The sequence below is a fragment of the Cynocephalus volans genome, chromosome 3 (genome assembly GCF_027409185.1).
Source record: "Cynocephalus volans isolate mCynVol1 chromosome 3, mCynVol1.pri, whole genome shotgun sequence".
Lineage (NCBI taxonomy): Eukaryota > Metazoa > Chordata > Mammalia > Dermoptera > Cynocephalidae > Cynocephalus > Cynocephalus volans.
This window is the reverse complement of record NC_084462.1, coordinates 53,302,331-53,320,866: the sequence shown is the minus strand read 5'-3', so window position 1 is coordinate 53,320,866 and position 18,536 is coordinate 53,302,331. Positions and strand designations below refer to the sequence as shown.

At 36.3% G+C, this 18,536-nt stretch overlaps 1 protein-coding gene across 5 annotated transcripts in view; it reads right to left on the bottom strand.

Moving 5' to 3' along the window:
• AGBL1 (AGBL carboxypeptidase 1) overlaps positions 1-18,536 on the bottom strand; it is an 866,292-nt gene that overhangs the window by 367,944 nt on the left and 479,812 nt on the right. For all 5 annotated transcript variants that reach the window (XM_063089333.1, XM_063089334.1, XM_063089330.1 and 2 more), the window contains one exon: positions 2,891-3,067. In XM_063089333.1, the coding sequence (XP_062945403.1) occupies positions 2,891-3,067 (177 nt within the window). The remainder of the gene's footprint in view (positions 1-2,890; positions 3,068-18,536) is intronic.

Here is an 18,536-nt window from a genome sequence, read left to right as displayed (position 1 = left end):
CTCACATTATCCTCCTAAGCCACCAGTAGCCCATGGGGACCAGTCACATGTCTTTGTATGTGCAAACACACCACGTATGTGACCTCAGGTCACAAACACTCAGCACAAAGCACACAGCTGTCCACAAAGACTGTACACGTCTAAAAAATGAGCTCCCAAAGGATGCATCATTCCATTGTGGCTCCCCCCTCAACAACCTCAATATCTTTGGACCAGTCCCTAATAGGTGAAGTAAATCTCTCAGTGGGTGGGACTTCCAAGTTAAATACAAATTACAGATCTAAGTGTAGGACCTAGTAGCAGAGACTATACTCCACAGAAACAAAAACAGGGGAATTTTTTAAACTGAGCCAACTATAGACTGGAAAACAGAAGAGAAAATATCATATTAATAATAATTACTTGAAGGTAATAGCTTATGTTCTTTAATGCAGTTCCAACATAAATGTCATTGTAAGAAATGATATTTCATTTCAATACTAACAAATCAGGTACTTAGTGTGCTGGGAGAGAAATGATTGGAACTACTTTAAAGCCATGTTAACCAGAGAAACTGCAAAAATATTTATATTCTTATGAAGGAAGGAAGGAATGCCCCTCGTGGGTGTATTTAAGCATCCTCCATCTTTTGGATAAATGGTAATGCTAAACAAAAAATGGAAAGATGACCTTAGAATAATAACCTCAAGACTCAACTGGGACTCAGCTTCCCAACTATGAAAATCATTTGCAATATGTTCAGGATGGAAATTTCTATACTGCTTTATAGCTCATAGACTTTATTATATTCCTCAAACAAAAATCACCTAAACACCCAACTCCAGACTGGCTTCCTTCCCATGGGGTAGCCCCCCCATATGTAATATTCACCATCCCCTTGCTCACTGTCTGCCGTTCTGCTCAGTTACTCAACAACGTTTGTAAGGATAGAAAAACGAAGGGAAGGAGAAAACCAATGCATTCAGGGAGGTGTTTCATATAGAGGATGGGATAGTTAAACCAAATCCAGGTCTGGCACTGTTACGGCTTTCTCTAGCCAGTTCTCTCTTCCATTCTTCCTTCTACAAACCCCATGCAAAGGACACATGGAAAAATTTCACAGGATGAATGCTGTGCTGATACCCGACAGCCATTTCCTTGGATGAGCCTCTTCCATTCCTCATCATTCCCAGCAGGTACTATGTATGTTGAAGGAAGATGAAGAGTTGGTGAGGGGCTAAACCTATGAGTCATTTAGTTTTCAAACAGCTTCAAAGGACTTCGAGTTTCCAGTTGATTTATTGTGAATGGCATTGATACTTATTTGACTAGAAGCTGCTAGTCTGAACCGGTGCTTGGAGAAAAAAATATACAATGAAAGTCGCCAATCCAATAAATCTGTGAAGGGTTGCACAGAGTTGTCTTTTAAACAAATAACTGGCCTCTTTCCATCAAGAAGCATACAGCCAGAGAGGCACAAACCTATCCATAAGGCCTTAGAGTCACAATATTCCAGGTTTATTTTTCCCAATCTCATAGGTTTTGAATGGCAAGAGAGTGAACATATTCCTGATGATGTAACTCCAAGTATATTCCTATATGTGTTCTCTTTTGGCCTTTAGAAAAATGTTTTGTAACAGGGAGGAAAGAAGTCCTTATTATTATCTGCATCTGAAATGTGAAACACACAGGTCCATAGAGGTAAGCAGCCTTTAGCACTGCCGGGAAGTGGAAGCATGAGGTCTTTTGATGCCCAATCCCATGATTATCCAATGATTTCAACACTTCTTATTCTGGGTCCACATTAATGTGGGTAAATAGAATTAATTCAATCTAATAGTTTATTCAGTTACAAAACAATTCTTTGAAGCAACTGTTTAGACTAACAAATTGGCTATTTGACAGAATTAACGGGTCAAAATGAGTGATCCAGTAGCCCTGTATTGAAAAAACTCTTTGACCAAGTGGGAAGTTAGATAATGTTCATCGCCTGTCACTCCGTGTACTCCCTTTGATAACTAACAGATTTCTACAAGCTCAGGATTGTATCACTGCCAAGTGCTTCCTGGCTGTTCTGGGAGAGTATCAAAGCCAATACTATGAGCGTTAATGCTGGTGAGGTCCAGGTATTCCTGGGGTTGAATGAAAGTCACCAAGGAGTAGTCTGTCAACTTGCCTAAAAAATTTAAAAGAGTCTATTACCCTGGCACTGTCTCAATGTCCCTTATTTATGCTCCTCTATGGGGAAGTGGGAAGAGCAGCCAAAACAGCCTGCTGTAGCAGCTATCCAGCTGCTCATGCAGTTAATATAGCTGTAGAAAGAACATGATTTACACGAGAGCACTTTTCCTCGACACAAGTGCACGGGTAGGAGTCCCACTCTCTTTGGGAGACGCACAACATGCACACACTTCAGTGTGCTCTGGTGACAACAGAATAGCACAGAGAGCTACTAACCTAGATCAGCACAAAAGATGAAGAAACATAATACATGTACCAGTATGTATTAACAATATCTATAGACCCACCTATGCCCTTTATGATGCATATGGGACAAGTTCACTTGTTGCAAGCAATAACAACAGATTCCCATGCATATGGCAGAGCCAGGAAGGCAGAGATTCTGTAAAAGTTGGGGGTGCATTCAGAGAGAGACTCCCTGCTGTTTGCCAGTAAGTGTAGCTGATTGAGAAACCAAATTGGAAGTCATGCACACATTGCTTAAGGATCAACGCAGATAATGCTGCAGGTAAAGGCAATCATTGGACCAATTCTTCCTCAAGACCAGACTCTACTTGGAACCTTTTTTTCCTTTCTGATGAGAAAGCAGGAATGCAGTGTCTGTTATTGCTCCCCATTTCTGTGTATTTCTGCTGGACAGAAAGCATGTGTGTCCTGCAGCCTCACATACCTGATAAGGGCCCTGGTTGCAGCCACAGTAGCTGCTTTCCATGGTGTAGCTTCTGGACACCCCCACCTCTCTCCACACCACCACCCGGGCCGTGGCAGCTCGAGATTTCTCCACGAGGAAGCTGCAGCTGCTCATTGTGAATGCCGGTGCTAGCTTATCAAGGATTTTGGGAAGAGTCTACAAAAAAAAAAAAAATCAAATTATGATGAGTTGCAGGTGATTGGGGATATTCATAAAAGTTAGCTTCTCAACTCTTAGGAAATACCTAATATATGCTACTATTAATCATTTATCACCCCTAAGAAATGGATACCAATTATTTTGTAATTTTGCAGATGAGGAAACTGAGGCTTTAGAGAAGTTAAAAATAAATAACTTAAGTACCACAACTACAAAGTGGCTAGAATGAAATCCAAATGCCAACCTGCCAACTCTTAAAGCCATAATCTTTCCACTCCACTTTTCTGCATCACTGTGGACCTATGCTGCACGCTTACATTTGGCTTCATACATAGTAAACTGAGCATACAGACAGCCATGGATTTCACAGGGACCTGAAATTTATAGAGACTTAACTCTTTCTTAGCAGACTCAGACTAGGGACTGTTCACTTATCTCAGAAGGCTATAGGGGCCACTGGTCCTTCTGGAGTGGAAGCATTTGTTTCCTAGGAGTATGTAATTTGCAAAATTAACGTTTTTGTCTCATCCCCTAAGCCATAAATTTAATTTGGCTAATTATAAAACTCCTATAAATTCAGCCTCTCTGGCTTCATTTAGCCCACCTTTTTCTAAGGTAAAAATATTTTATTCGTGACCATTCAATCTCCATCTAGAAGGCATCAGTAGACTCTTACCACTCTCTGATATGAGGGAGCTCCCAGCCACTGGACCACCACCCCCACCCTCCGTCCCACCCCAGAGGATGATGACTCAGAGCTGATAGTCACGCAGTCCTTGGGTCAGCAGAATAAGCTTAGTCAGTCCCAAAACTTTTGTGACATTAACAGGAAGGCTTCTCTCACTTCATTGTTGACAGAATATAGACAAACTAACACATAATAAAAAATCATGTACATTACATAGCAAACAGTGAAGCTTCAAGTTTGGGGAGAAATTGTGGAGAGAACGTAGAGAAGCATAATAAGTTGATGAGAATATGAATGAAAGAATTATTTTTAAAGAAATACAATTTTATTACTTTCAAGAACATCAAGCAAATAAATCTCTTAATTTCTCTGGTACTTAATGTCCTCATGCTTAATACAACTGTTACTTACATTATATAATTATTAAATATATTATAAAATATATATGTATATATTAACATAATTATTAGTATAATTTACCATGATCTCTAAGTTCCCACATAGCCTCCAGACCTACACATCATTTGAAAAGGGAAATAAAATGCAAACGCTTTCCTCACTTGAGTTGCTAAAATCGCCTCCTAATTTATTCCATCACTTTCACTTTTGTCCCTGCTTCCCTGTAATCCCTCACCCCAATTTTTCTTCAATTTTCATTTTTCTACAATTAAATAATTGTGCATGCATTAGTTGTTTATTTTCTATCTCTTCTTCAGCTTAGAAATTCCATGGAATCTGTGTCTTATTCACAGAGAATATGCACAGGTCTTATGTACATGGAGCAGTATGTTGCTCATAGAGGGTACACCATAATTATTTGCTGAAATAAATAGAATCTGCTAGTCCAAACCCTTAGGGGACTTTTAGATAAACCTAAATATACTATTTATATATACTGCAACTAAAGTGATTTAGAATGCTTGAAAATGCTTTTAATTTGCCAGTGTTTTACCTTGGGAAAAGTTTATTCTTGCATCGTTTAAACTATCTCTTTTTTTATTTAAGTGAACCTATTTATTCATTTTGTGATCTGTATTTTAAAAGCCTTTTTTCAGAGCAATTTTAGGCTCACAGCAAAATTGAGAGGAAGATGCAGAGAAATTCCATATACTACAGGATCCCATACATGTACAAGCTTCCTTCATTATCAACATTCCCCTCAAGTGATACATTTGTTGTAATTGTTGAACCCATATTGACACATCATTACCACCCAAAGTCCATACTTTACATTAGGGTTCATTCTTGGTGCTGTACATCCTATGGGTTTGGACAAATGTATGGTGATGTGTGTCCAATATTACAGTATCATACAGAATAGTTTAACTGCTCTAAAAATACCCTTTGTTCCACCTACTCAATCCTCCCTCTTTCCTTCCCTTCAAACACCTGGCAACCACCGATATTTTACTGCCTCCATGATTTTGCTTTTTCCAGAATGTCATATAGTTGGAAATACACAGTATGTATACCCTTTTCAGATTTGCTTTCTTTCACTTGGGAATATCTGTTTAAGGTTCCTCCACATCTTTTCATGCCTTGATAGCTCATTTCTTTTTAGTGCTGAATAATAGTTCATTGCGTGGATGTACCAAAGTTCATTCATTCATTCAGCGACTGAAAGACATCTTGATTGCTTTTAAATTTTGGCAATTATAAATAAACCCACTATAAACATTTGTGTGCAGGTCTTTGTGTGGACATAAATTCAATTCCTTTAGATAAATATCAAGGAGTATGACTAACAGACTGTACAGTAAGAGTATGTTTACTTTTGTAAGGAACCTCCAAACTGTCTTCGAAAGTGGCTGTACCATTTTGTATTTCCACCAACAATGAATAAGAGTTCCCATTGCTACACATCCTTGTCAGCATTTGGTGTTGTCAGTGTTCTGGATTTTGGTCATTCTAACAGGTATGTAGTGGTATTACATTGTTATTTTAATCACATTTCTCTGATGACGTATGATGTGTAGCATCTTTTCATATGCTTATTTGCTGTCTGTATATCATCTTTCCTGAAGTACCTTTTAAGGTCTTTGGCCCATTTTTTTAATCAGGTTGTTTTCTTATTGAGTTTTAAGAGTTCTTTATACAAACTGCATTCTTATGTGCACCCTTTTGTTCTAGAAAATAGTCCTTTATCAGATGTCTATTGAAAATATTTTCTTTCAGTCTGTGACTTATATTTTCATTCACTTTTCAATGTCTTTTTCAGAGCAGGAAATTTTAACTTTAATAAATTCCAGCTTATCAATGATTTCTTCTATGGATTGTAACTTTGTTGTCATATCTAAAGAGGCATCACCAAATCCAAGTTCATCTAGATTTTCTCCTATATTATCTTCTAGGAGTGTTGTAGTTTTGCATTTTGCAGTAAGTTTGTGATCCATTTTGAGTGAATTTTTGTGAAGGATGTAAGGACTGTGTCTAGATTCATTTTTTGCACGTGGATATCCATTTATTCTGCATCATTTATTGAAAACACCACCTTTGTTCCATTGATTGCCTTTGATCTTTTGTCAAAGATCAGTTGACAATATTTATGCAGATCTATTTACTGGCTCTCTATTCCTCTCCATTGATCTGTTCTTTGTCTATTCTTTCACCAGTACCACACTATCTTGTATGCTATAGCTTTATAGTAAGTATTGAAGTTGGGTAGTGTCTGTCTTCCAACTCTGTTCTCCTTAATATTGAGTTAGCTATTCTGGGTCTTCTGCCTCTCCATATAAACTTTAGAATTAGTTTACTGATACCTAAAAAATTACTTGCCAGTATTTTGGTTGGGATTGTATTGAATCAATAGATCTTGTCAGGAAGAACTGATATCCTGACAATATTGAGATTTTGTATCCATGAACATGAATATCTCCACATTTATTTAGTCTTTTTTTGATATGATTCATCAGGATTTTGTAGTTTTCCTCATATAGATCTTGCACATATTTTGTTAGATTTATACCTAAGTATTTTATTTTGGGGGTACTAATATAAATGGTATTTGTTTTTCATTTTAAATTTCACTTATACATCGCTGGTATATGGGAAAGCAATTGAATTTTGTACATTATCCTTGTATCTGAAAACTTTCAATCATTGCTTATTAGTTGCAGAAGTTTTTTTGGTGTTGTCAGTTTTTTTTTATTTTCTACATAGATGATCATGTCATCGGTGAACATAGGCAGTTTTATTTCTTCCTTCCATTCAGTATACCTTTTTTCCTTTTCTTGTCTTATTGCATTGTTACAACTTCCAGTATAATGTTGAAAAGAAATTGTGAGAGAGGCCATACTAGCTTTGTTCTTGGTCTAGTGACAAAGCTTCTAGATTCTGACCATTAAATATGGTGCTAGCTGTAGGTTTTCTGTAGCTATTCTTTATCAAGTTGAGGAAATTTTTCTTTATTCCTACTTTATAAAGAGTTTGTATTATGAATAGGTGCTGGGTTTTGTCAAATGCTTTTTCTGCATCTATCGATATGATCATGTGATTTATATTCTTTAGCAGGTTGATGTGATGGATTATATTGATTGATTTTCAAATACTAAATCAGCCTTGCATATTTGTGATAAATTCCACTTGGTCATGGTATATAATTCTTTTTATACATTGTTGGATTTGATTTGCTAATATTTTCTTGAGAATTTTTGCAACAACATTCATGAGAAATATTGATTTGCTGTTTTCTTTTCTTCTAGTGTCTTTACCTGGTTTGGTAATTAGGCTAATACTGGCCTCATAGGACAAGTTAGGAAGTACTCCCTCAGCTTCAGTTTTCTGAAAGAGATTGTAGACAATTAGTATAATTTCTTTCTTAAATGTTTTGTAGAATTCACCAGTGACTCAATCGGGGCCTAGTTCTTTCTATTTATAAAGGTTATCTTTAACTATTGATCTGATTTATTTGATAGATATACACTTGCTCATATTGTTTATTTCTTCTTGTGTGAGTATCTTTCAGGGATTCTATCCATTTCATCGAGGTCATTAAATTTGTGGGCATAAAGTTGTTCAAAGTCTTCCTTTATTATCTTTTTAATGTCCATGGTATCTGTAGGTATGTCCTGTTTCTTATTTCTGATATTAGTAATTTCTGTCCTCTTTCTTTTATTCTGAGTTAGCATAGCTAGAGGATTATCGATTTTATTGATTTTTTCTTTTGATTTCCCATTTTCAGTTTTATTAATTTCTACTCTAATTTTTTAAATGCATTTTATTTATTGAATCAAAATTGATTATACATATTTTGAGAGTTCAACATTGAGATATGTTGATCAAATCAATATTACTAGCATATATATTGTTACAAATCATAATTATTCTTTATGCCCCTTGTCCAATCTCTCCCCATCTCCCTCTCCATCCCCCCTACCCCCTAATTACCCTAGATTTCTTCTCTCCTTCTGAAAGAATAATGTTTACTCTGTTGATTTGCTGCCTAGATGATCTGTCCAATGCTCAGAGGTGTGATCAGGTCCCCCAATATTATCATAGAGCAGATGCTTCTTCTGTCACTTCGGAATGGGCTTTGTGGAGAGAGACATCCTCTTCTTTTCTTTATCTCTGCTAGTGACTCTCCTTGTGTCAATGAACTCCAGTGGTTGGCAGACCATCTGCGTGGTGGTTGTGGCATCTAGCCACTTTCGCAGCAGCCATGGTTATTGTGGTGGCTGTGGTGGGCCACCCACATGTAGGTGATGTTTTTGGCATGCTTCTTGGCACTGGTGTTGTGCCTGGTTGTGGGGTGTGTCTGATTCCCAGCTCCATACCTCGGGACCCCAGGCAGGACCCAAGGTGCTGGCACAGTGTACCTGGTTGTGGGAAGGAGGTCTGGTCCCCTTCTCCATACCTCAGGTCCCTGGGTCAGCTCCAAGGTGCTGGCTTGGTGTGCCTGGTTATGAGAGGGCGTCCAGTCCCCTTCTCCATGCCTAAGGTCCCTGGGTGGGCCCCAAGGTGCTGGCACAGTGTGCCTGGATATGGGAGTGGTCCCAAGCTTGGGTCTGGTCCCAAGCTCCAAGCCTCTAGTTCCCAGGAAGGCCCCAAGGTGCTGGTGGTGTGCCTGAGCTGGTACTAATTTTTTGTCCTTTGCTTACTTCTAAAATGTGGGACCTTCCTGTGGAAACCAGTACTTGAGCTGTGTGGTGAGCTAAATTACTGCTTTGCTGCTGTTTCCCTTGGGAAGCCTTTTTGTTCAGCTCAGCGTTTAAAGGTTGACCTTATAGGTACTTTGGGCTCTCCAGAGACGCGGTGGATCTCGGTTGTGTAGAAACTCTGATCTGGGCCTGAGTTTTTTCATCAAACTGCATCCCATACAATTCTGAATTTCCAACCAGTCTCCTCTGAGTGGTCCTATGATGACTGGAAGGCAGGTTGGTTGTCCTTGCTGTGCCCGTGTTGTCCCAGTGGGCCCATCTCCCCCACTGCCCATGCTCCAAACTCTTCCCATGAGATGGGCCCTGTGCCGGTCCCTTGCGATGACTCACCAGCCTCTGAGTGGCTCCTTTTTTTCAGTTTTCATGACTCCTCACTCCTGCATTGGTCCATGGGAACCCTATTAGTGGTCTTGCTGTCCTGGGGACCTCCAAGACCCTCTTCTCCCCTGCCACCTCCAGGTAACTCCATGTGAAGGGCACAGCTGTGGCTTCTGCTGGCTTCTGCTCCATGCACTCAGCAGTTCCATCCTTAAAACAGCCGTGGCACAAAACACTCTGAGCAGTTTTTTCCTTCTCTCATCGTGGTTTCTCCCACCTTCATGAACTCTGTAGGTTTCTCCTCCTCTTCTGCTGAACTCCAGCGACCCAACTTGGCTGATGTTACATTTTTATAGCTATAAATTGGTTGATTTGTGGGAGAGAGTGATGCTGGGAACCGTGTATTCTGCCTTCTTGACTGGAACTCTACTCTAATTTTTTACAAACAAAAATTATAGATATTTAAGGTGTACAACATGATGTTTTGGTCTGGTCTTGTTTTTTAATTTCTTTTCTTCTGCTTACCTTGGATTTGATTTGCTCTTCTTTTTCTCATTTACTAAGGTGCAAGCTTAGGTGATTGATTTTAGATCTTCTTTTCTAATATACGCATTTACTGCTATAAATTTCCCCCCAAGAAGTGCTTTTGCTGCATCCTACAAATTTTCATAAGTGTTGATTTTGTTTTCATTTAATTCAAAGCATTTTCTAGTTTCTTTTGAATTTTTCCCTCTGACTCGTGTGTTATTTAGAAATGTGTTATCTAATCTTCTCGTATTTGGGAATTTTCAAGTTATATTTCTGTTATTGATTTCAAGTTTAATTCTACTGTGTCTGAAAGCAGACATCATACAATTTCTATTCTTTTAAGTTTAAGGTGCATTTTATGGCTTACAATGTGATCTACCTTGGTGAATGTTCTATGTGAACTTGAGAAGAATGTGAATTCTGCTGTTATTGGATAAAGTATTCTATAGATATCAATCATATCCAGTTGATTGATGGTGTTATTGAATTCAATTATGTCTTTACTGATTTTCTTTCTGCTGGATCAGTCCATTTTTGAGAGAAGAGTATTGAAGTCTCCAACTATAATGGTAGACTTATTTATTTCTCCTTACAGTTCTATCACTTTTTGCCTCATGTATTTTGATGCTCTGTTGTTAGGTGTATACATATTAAGAATTACTATATCTTTTCAGAGAATGGACCCTTTTACCTTACATAATGCCTTTCTTTATTCCTGATAACTGTTTGCTTTAAAGTCTGCACTGTCTGAAATTAACATAGCTACTACCACTTTCTTTTGATTACTGTTAGCATGATATATCTTTCTCCATACATTTACTTTTAATATGCATGTGTCCTTGTATTTAAAGTGAGATTTTTGTAGATAACATATGATACTTTGATGATTTGTCTTTTTTTTTTTTTTTTTTTGAACTAATAAGGTGATCACAACCCTTGGCATGGTGTGGTCTGTACCACGCTCAGCCAGTAAGTGCACCAGCCATCCCTATATAGGATCCAAACCCATGGCCTCAGCACTACCAGTGCCACACTCTCCTGAGTGAGCCACAGGGCCAGCCCTGATGATCTGTCTTTTAATTACTGCCTTTAGACCACTGACATTGAAAGTGATTATTGATATAGTTGGATAAATACCTTCCTGTTTAATAAAAGTTATATAAGGCCATTATTTTGGACAAAGTCCCTGTACTAGGCCCCAAAAGACCAGACTAAAAATAAAAATGGGGCTGTCCCCATGGCTCACTCAGGAGAGTGTGGCACTGGTAGTGCCGAAGCCGTGGGTTCAGATCCTATATAGGGATGGCCAGTGCGTTCACTGGCTGAGCGTGGTGCAGACCATACTGTGCCGAGGGTTGCAATCCCCTTACCAGTCAAAAAATGAATAAATAAATAAATAAATAAAAATAAAAATGAAGTCACCCCTACTAAGTTTCATATCACTTAGGTTGTAGTCTGATGTTCTGGGAAATCAGGAACAAGAAATAACAGGTAATTTCTTTAACAGGCCAGTTTTTATGTTCAACAGATATAATAAAGTTTCCTCTGCTTTAATCCTTACATAAAAGAGATAGCCTGAAGTAACATGATGTTAACTAGTCAGTTATTTTTTTCTATTGTCAGTCTTCCTGTCCCACCCTACAAAGAAAGTAAATTAGAAATAACCAATCTGCTTTTTGTTCTTTATTTTTGCTTTCTTCGGCCTTTTTCTGCCTATAAAATCAAACTCTTTTGCTCAGCTCATTGGAACACTTTTTCTAGTTTATGGAATAATGTGTTGCCTGATTCTAGAATTGCAATAAAGCCAATTGAGATCTTTAAGTAAATTTGTTGTAATTTTGTTTTTTTGACAGACTGTATTTGTTTCTATGTTCTACTTGTTGCCCTTGTTCTTCATTTCTGTTTTTGTCTCCCACTCTTTTTCTACCTTTTGGGGTTTAAATTAAGCATTTGATATTATTTCATTTTCTTTCCTTTCTTCTTTTTTATACTTTTTAAGTTATTGCCCTAGAGTTTGCAATGTACATTTGCAACTAATCTACAGTTACTTTCAAATAATAGCATACCACTTTATGGGTAGTATAAGGACCTTATAATGACAAAATAATCCCAATTTCTTCCTCTTGTCCTTCAAATCATTGCTGTCATTCATTTCATTTATATAGAAGCATATATATTCATATATGTGTGTGTGCGTATGCATAGTCAAATGCATTGTTCCTTTTATCATTTTGAACAGTTATCTGTTAGATCAATTAAGAATAAAAGGAATAAAAGTTTTTATTTTACCTTCACTCATTTTTTCTTTAATGCTCTTCCTTTCTTTATGTAGATTCAAGTTTCTGATGTATATTATTTTCCTTCTCTCTAAGGAACTTATTTTAACATATCTTGCAAGACAGGTCTACTGGCAATAAATTCCTTTGATTTTTATTTGTCTAATAAAGTCCTTATTTCTCCTTCACTTTTGGAGGATAATTTCACCAGGTACAGTATTCTAGATCGGTGGGTTTTTTTCTCTCAACACTAAATATTTTACTCCACTCTCTTCTTGTTTGCATGGTTTCTAAAGAGAAGTCAGATCTAATTCTTATATATATTTTTCTTATAGGTAAGGTATCTCTCATCTCCCCACCACCCTCACCATCCCCCCAGCTTCTTTCAGTATTTTTTTCTTTATCTTTGATTTTCTGTAGTTTGAAAATGATATGCCTAGATGTTGTTTTTTTTGGCTTTTATGGTGCTTAGTGTACTCTGAGCTTCCTGGATGTGTGGTTTAGTGTCTGACATTGAGTGAAACTGTTTTCATTAGCTAATATAGCCTCTGTCCAAATGACCACACATTCAAACTAATTGCATGTGTCTTCAAGAGGTTTACTAGCTATGATTCTTCACTGAAGCCTGGTGGATGTGGGATTTGCAAGGTGGGATTAAAATATCCCTCTTAAATCTCCACAGTCACAGTTTATCCACTTATTAAATAAAGGGTTTCAAAACTATGGCATTTATATAAATTTTTATCCAATCATCTCATTTTTCCTTTGGTTTCACATAAATACATTTATGTCAAAGGGAGGAAGCCAAGGACAGCTATTGTAAACAAGAGGTTGTTTGTGTTGTTAATGAATATGAAACAGGTAAACTCCACATATGAATAGTTTCAATGCTCCCTGGAAGATAGTTTGGGTGGGGAAATAAGGCTTGGGACATTTAACCCTTTCCTTGTCACTTATTCTTTGGCCTTATATTTATCCGCATTTTTCCTAACTTCGAAATGATAGTAGATACTTTTTCACTGACTACTTACAATATATTCCTACATTCATTGACCCAGTTAATAAACAAAAGTCTGTAAGGTAAGTTCTATAATAATCTCATTTTACAGATACAGCAGAGGCCAGACAAATTAAAACCTTTTCAGTGGTCACGGAGCTAGTAGGAGCAACCAGAATTTCAACCCAAATGTTCTAATTCAGATCACAGGAGTTTAATCACAAAAGTAAAAAAACCTGCTTTTTAAATGGAGTATTACTATCCCACAGAGGTTTAAAGAGTTTAAATAAGATGTAATTTGTCCAATGTGTAATAGGAATCCAATATATTGTAATATTATTTATAATTATTATAATCATGTTGCAAGAAAAACTTTTTTTTCTGGCTCTTTCTCATTTTCTGAAATCGGACCTCAATGTATATTATAGACTCTATTTGAGAGTGAGAGAGACACTGAGACCCAGAACACTGTCTGGACACCAAAAACTAGACCCCATAACACAGGGGTTAAAGGCAGACAGAACAGACCAGGGCTAAGAGTGCAGTTTCCCCATGTACTTGCTGTGTGACTTCAGATATGCTACTCAGTCTCTCAGAGTCTTAGGCCCTTCATCTATAAAATGAGAGAGTTAACATCTCCTTATTACGGTTGTTATAAGGAGTATATGAGATAATGTACATATACAACATGACATAGGAGCTGGCATTTGGCATGGTCTCAACACAGACCTGACAAGGATTTAGAGACGAGTCCAGAAGAGGCCCCAAGAATGAGACTTGCCCTTATCATAGGTATTGAATTCCACGTGTCCAGGAGCAGTGGAGTCAGGTGTAATCTTAACTGACAGGAGAAGGGTTGATTCTGGTTTAATAATTCTGGCTTCAAAGCACACTTTAGAAGCCTGGGTTGTATTTTAATTCATTTGATTTCTGCTGACTCTTTCCAGACCTGTCTGGTTTCCGAAATTTAAGGAAGATAGATCTCTCAAGGATATATTGACTGTCAACTCACTAGATAGCACCTAGCTCAGAGTTCATTTCCAGGGAAAAGCCCTCTATATGAGGAAAATGCAAGCTCCCTGTGGACGACCCTAGAGAATTAAAGTGCCTTCTCTTTTCTCTGGATTAAGCATGTGGCAAGGGCATGGTTGGCCATAGGGTTCAAAAGTATAAATTCTGGATTCACATTATGCAGTTTGACTGAGTGGGTCTTCAATGTATCTAGCTCTCAGTGTTACCATCACAAAGGTGGGTATAGGGGGTAGGCAGGTAATAATAGTTCTTACCATGCATGAAGTAGTACAGCACTTAAAACCCTCAAAAATGATCATTATTAGTGCACTGTCCAGAGTAGAGTTTGCTTTTGAGGGAAGGTTTGAAAGAGAGAGAAGTCATTCTGCTCAGATAATCAACCTTCTAAGACTAAAAAAATGTTTTAAACCTCTCTTTGTATTTATGCTTCCCTTCTATTAACTCAAACAACCCACTGTTTTCCAAGCTCCAAAGAAAGATTAATTCTTGCTTTAACTCTTTAATTCTAAATTGCAGAATAATTTAATTCTTTGTTCTGTTTCTCTCCAATATGCAACATAGTTTAAAATATAAGATCTCTGAGGCTGGATTCTAAAAGTGTGGACTCTGGTACTGAACCAACTGGGTTCAAATTTTAGCTCTTGCTAACTACATGATCTTGGACTTAATCTCTGCATTTCCATTCCCTTCTGTGTAGAATGGGATGTTTGTAAAAGTACCTAGTCACTCAACAAACATTTGTTAAGCACCTTCTATTGATTGTTTCACAATATTCTAGTGTATGGCGTAGTTAGGAAGATTTAATGAATAAATGCACACATAGTGCTTAGAATAGTGCCTGGCACATTTTTGGTACTGTATAAGTAGTTTCAATAAATATTGCCTTTGCAACTCCTCAAAACTGACAATTTATGAAGAAGGTCAATGCTAGAAAATGTCACTAGAAATGAATACTTCCCGGGCAGTGGTGCAGAAGACCTGATTTCAATTCATCTCTCCTCAATTGACTGTTATCCACAATTGGCAATTCAAGTTCTCTGACGCTCAAATTTTAATTATTGTAGAATTCTTGTCATTCTACTTCTTCAGATTTCTCTTGAAATCAAACTTGAAAAAAAGTGAGAATTTTTTTAAATTTAAATTTGAAAAATTTTTTAAATTGAAAATTGAAAATTTTCTCATGATATGTGTTTTACTTCTTGGAATATCCTAATACTGCTCATCATATTTTCTTCTCAAAAATTTGTCTGTTGAAGCCAGTTAGAATTTATCTACCCAACCCTGCAACAACAGAGAGTTAATCAGTACTTTCTGTGTTACCTCATCATATTTCTGTTTTTGTACTTATTCTACATTTTAAATTTCTGATTATCTTTCTGTCTCCCTATTATTTCTTAGAAGTAGAAATCAATCTTTATTCAACTTTGCTACATAAATACCTAGCACAGTGCCTGGCATGTGGTATGTAATCAATAAATGTTTGATTTTTAAAATATATACCAGCTTTGTTATGGTAAGCACACAGTTAGGTGATATTTAGCAAATACAGGCAGTTTTGCAATTATCACCACGATTCAGTTTTAGAAAATTTTCATCACTCTAAAATTTCTTTACATGCTTATTTACAGTCAACCTCTGCCCTGCACTATCTCTGATACACTTTCTGACCTTTTTCAGAATTTTTATATAAATTGAACCATATTATCTATTCTTTTTTGTTTCTGATTTCTTTCACTTAGAATAATGTTTTTGAAGTTTATCTATGTTGTTGCATGTATCACTAGTTTGTCCCTTTGTATATCTGAATAAGTTTTCTTTTCATGAATATACTGTGTTTTGTTTGTCCATTCACACAATGACAGACATATTTGGATTGTTCCCAATGGGGGGATATTATATACAATGCTGCTATGAACATTCATGTGCAAGTCTTTATGTGATTATATGTTTTCACTTTTCTTGGGAAGATATATAGGCATGAAATTATTGAGTTTTATGTTTAAAAATATGCTTAATTTTTAAGAAACTGCCTAAGTATTTTCCAAAGTGACCACACCATTTGACATTTCCACCAATGATAAATGAGAGTTCCAGTTTCTAAACCTCCTTCTCCAATACTTGGTCATTCCAGTCGTTTTTAGAATAGCCTTTCTAGTGATTATGTAGTGCTATCCCATTGTGGTTTTAATTTGCAATTACTTGGTAGAAATTAACAATGAATTGTAATAAATATTGCTCATATTAGCCACTTATACATTGTCTTTCATAAAGTGTTCAATCACATCTTTTGTTCATTCTTTAAAATTTGGTTATTTGTCCTCTTATTATTTACTTACAAAAACTCTTCATATATACTAGATACAAGTTCTTCATCAGAGACATTACTTGAAAATACTTTTTCCAGTCTAAGGTTTGTCTTTTCATTTGCTGAACAATGTCTTTTGAAAAGCAAAACATTTAAATTTGATAAAGTCTGATTTATCTACTTTTTCTTTATAGTTCGTGCTTTTGGGGTTCTATCCAAGACAGCTTTGACTGAAAAAAGAACATAAAAATAAAAAGATTTTCTAGCAGGTGGCATTCTATAAGTTTAACAGTTTAGTCCCTATATTTAGGTCTATGATCCATTTTAAGTTAAATTTTGTGTATGGTGTAAGGCAAGGATTTAAATTCATCTTTTTTCATGCAGCTATCCAATTGTTCCAGAACTATTTGTCAGATAGATTATCCTTTCCCACTGAACCGCTTTGGCATCTTTGTCAAAAATCAATTGACCGTATTTTGATACTTGAGAATTAACATATTCCTTTGGTGGTCGGACAACTGGATAAAGAAAATGTGGCATATATGCACAATGGAATACTACTCAGCCATAAAAAAGAATGAAATACTGCCATTTGCAACAACATGGATGTGTCTGGAGAAAATTATGTTAAGAGAAATAAGCCAGACAAAGAAACAGAAATACCCTATATTCTCACTCATAACTGGCTGCTGGGAAGAAAGGAAGTGAGGGAGGGAAGGAGGTAAGAAGGAAGGAATGAAGGAAAGAAAGAAAGAAAAGGCCACAAGAATACATTGAACTTTCAGAAGGAGGGAACAAACCTAAGGACACTAGAGATGTGGGGGAGGGAGGAAGGGGGTTCGGGAAGTGATAGGTCAGGCAAAGGGCATACAGAAATACCACAATTTGTAAGAATAAATATACTAGTAATAAATTTAATTTTTTTTTAAAAAAATCAATTGACCACAAATGTGTGCGTGTATTTTGCTCCCTCTATTCTGTTCTATTGATCTATTTGTCTCTCTTTATGCCAACACACACTTTATCGATTACCATACCTTTATAGCAAGTTCTGAAATTATGTAAAGTAAATCTTCCAGCATAATTCTTCTCTTTCTAAATTGTTTTGGGTATTCTCATTTTCTTGCATTTCTATATAAATTTTAAAATTAGCTTGTCAGTATCAACAAAAAAGCCTGATGAAATTTTGATGTGAAATACATTGAATGCATAAAAATCTGGGGGAGAGTAGCCATCTTCGAAATATTGAAGAACCCGTGAATTATATTATAATTAATTATAATAAATATTGCTCATATTAGCCATTTATACATGGCTTTTTGTGAGGTGTTCAATCACATCTTTTGATCATTTTTTAAAATTAGGTTTTTTCCAACCCATGAATCTGATATAGCTCTCCATCTGTTTAGGTCTCCTTTAAGTCCTCTACACAACAGTTTATAGTTTTTCAGTGTATAGAAAGTGCAGATTTTTCTGTTTAATTTATTCCTAATTGTCTTATTCTTTTTGATACTATCACAAATAGATTTTTTCCCTTGATTTTACTTCTAGATTGTTCATTGCTTGTATTTAGAAATAAAATCAATTTTTACATTGATCATGTATCTTGCTCTCTTGCTAAACTTGCCTATTAGTTCTAGTAGTTTATTTTGTACATTCCTTAAAATTTTCTACATAAAATACTACATCACCTGTGAATTAAGACAGTTTTCCTTTTTCCAACCTGCCTCTCTTTCATATTTTGCTTGCCTTGTTGTACTGGCTAGAATCTTCAGTACAATGTTGAATAGAAGTGGGAAAGGCAAACATCCTTGTCTTCCTGTTTTTACAGGGAAAGCATTCAGGCTTTTACAATTAAGTATGATACTATCAAACTTTTTATCAGATGTTCAATTTCGGGTTGAAGAATTCCCTTTCTATTACTAGATTTTTTTCAGATTTTATTTTGAATGGGTGCTTAATTATGTCAAATGGGTTTTTTTCCTGCATTTTTTGAGATGGCCATGCCATTTTTGTCATTTGGTTATCTATGAGAAATATAACAGTATTTGATTTTTAATGTTAAACCAATCTTGCATTCATGAGACAAACCCCACTTTGTCGAGTGAATAATGAGTTTTGTATGATGCTGGATTTGATTTGTGAATATTTTGTAAATTATTTTTT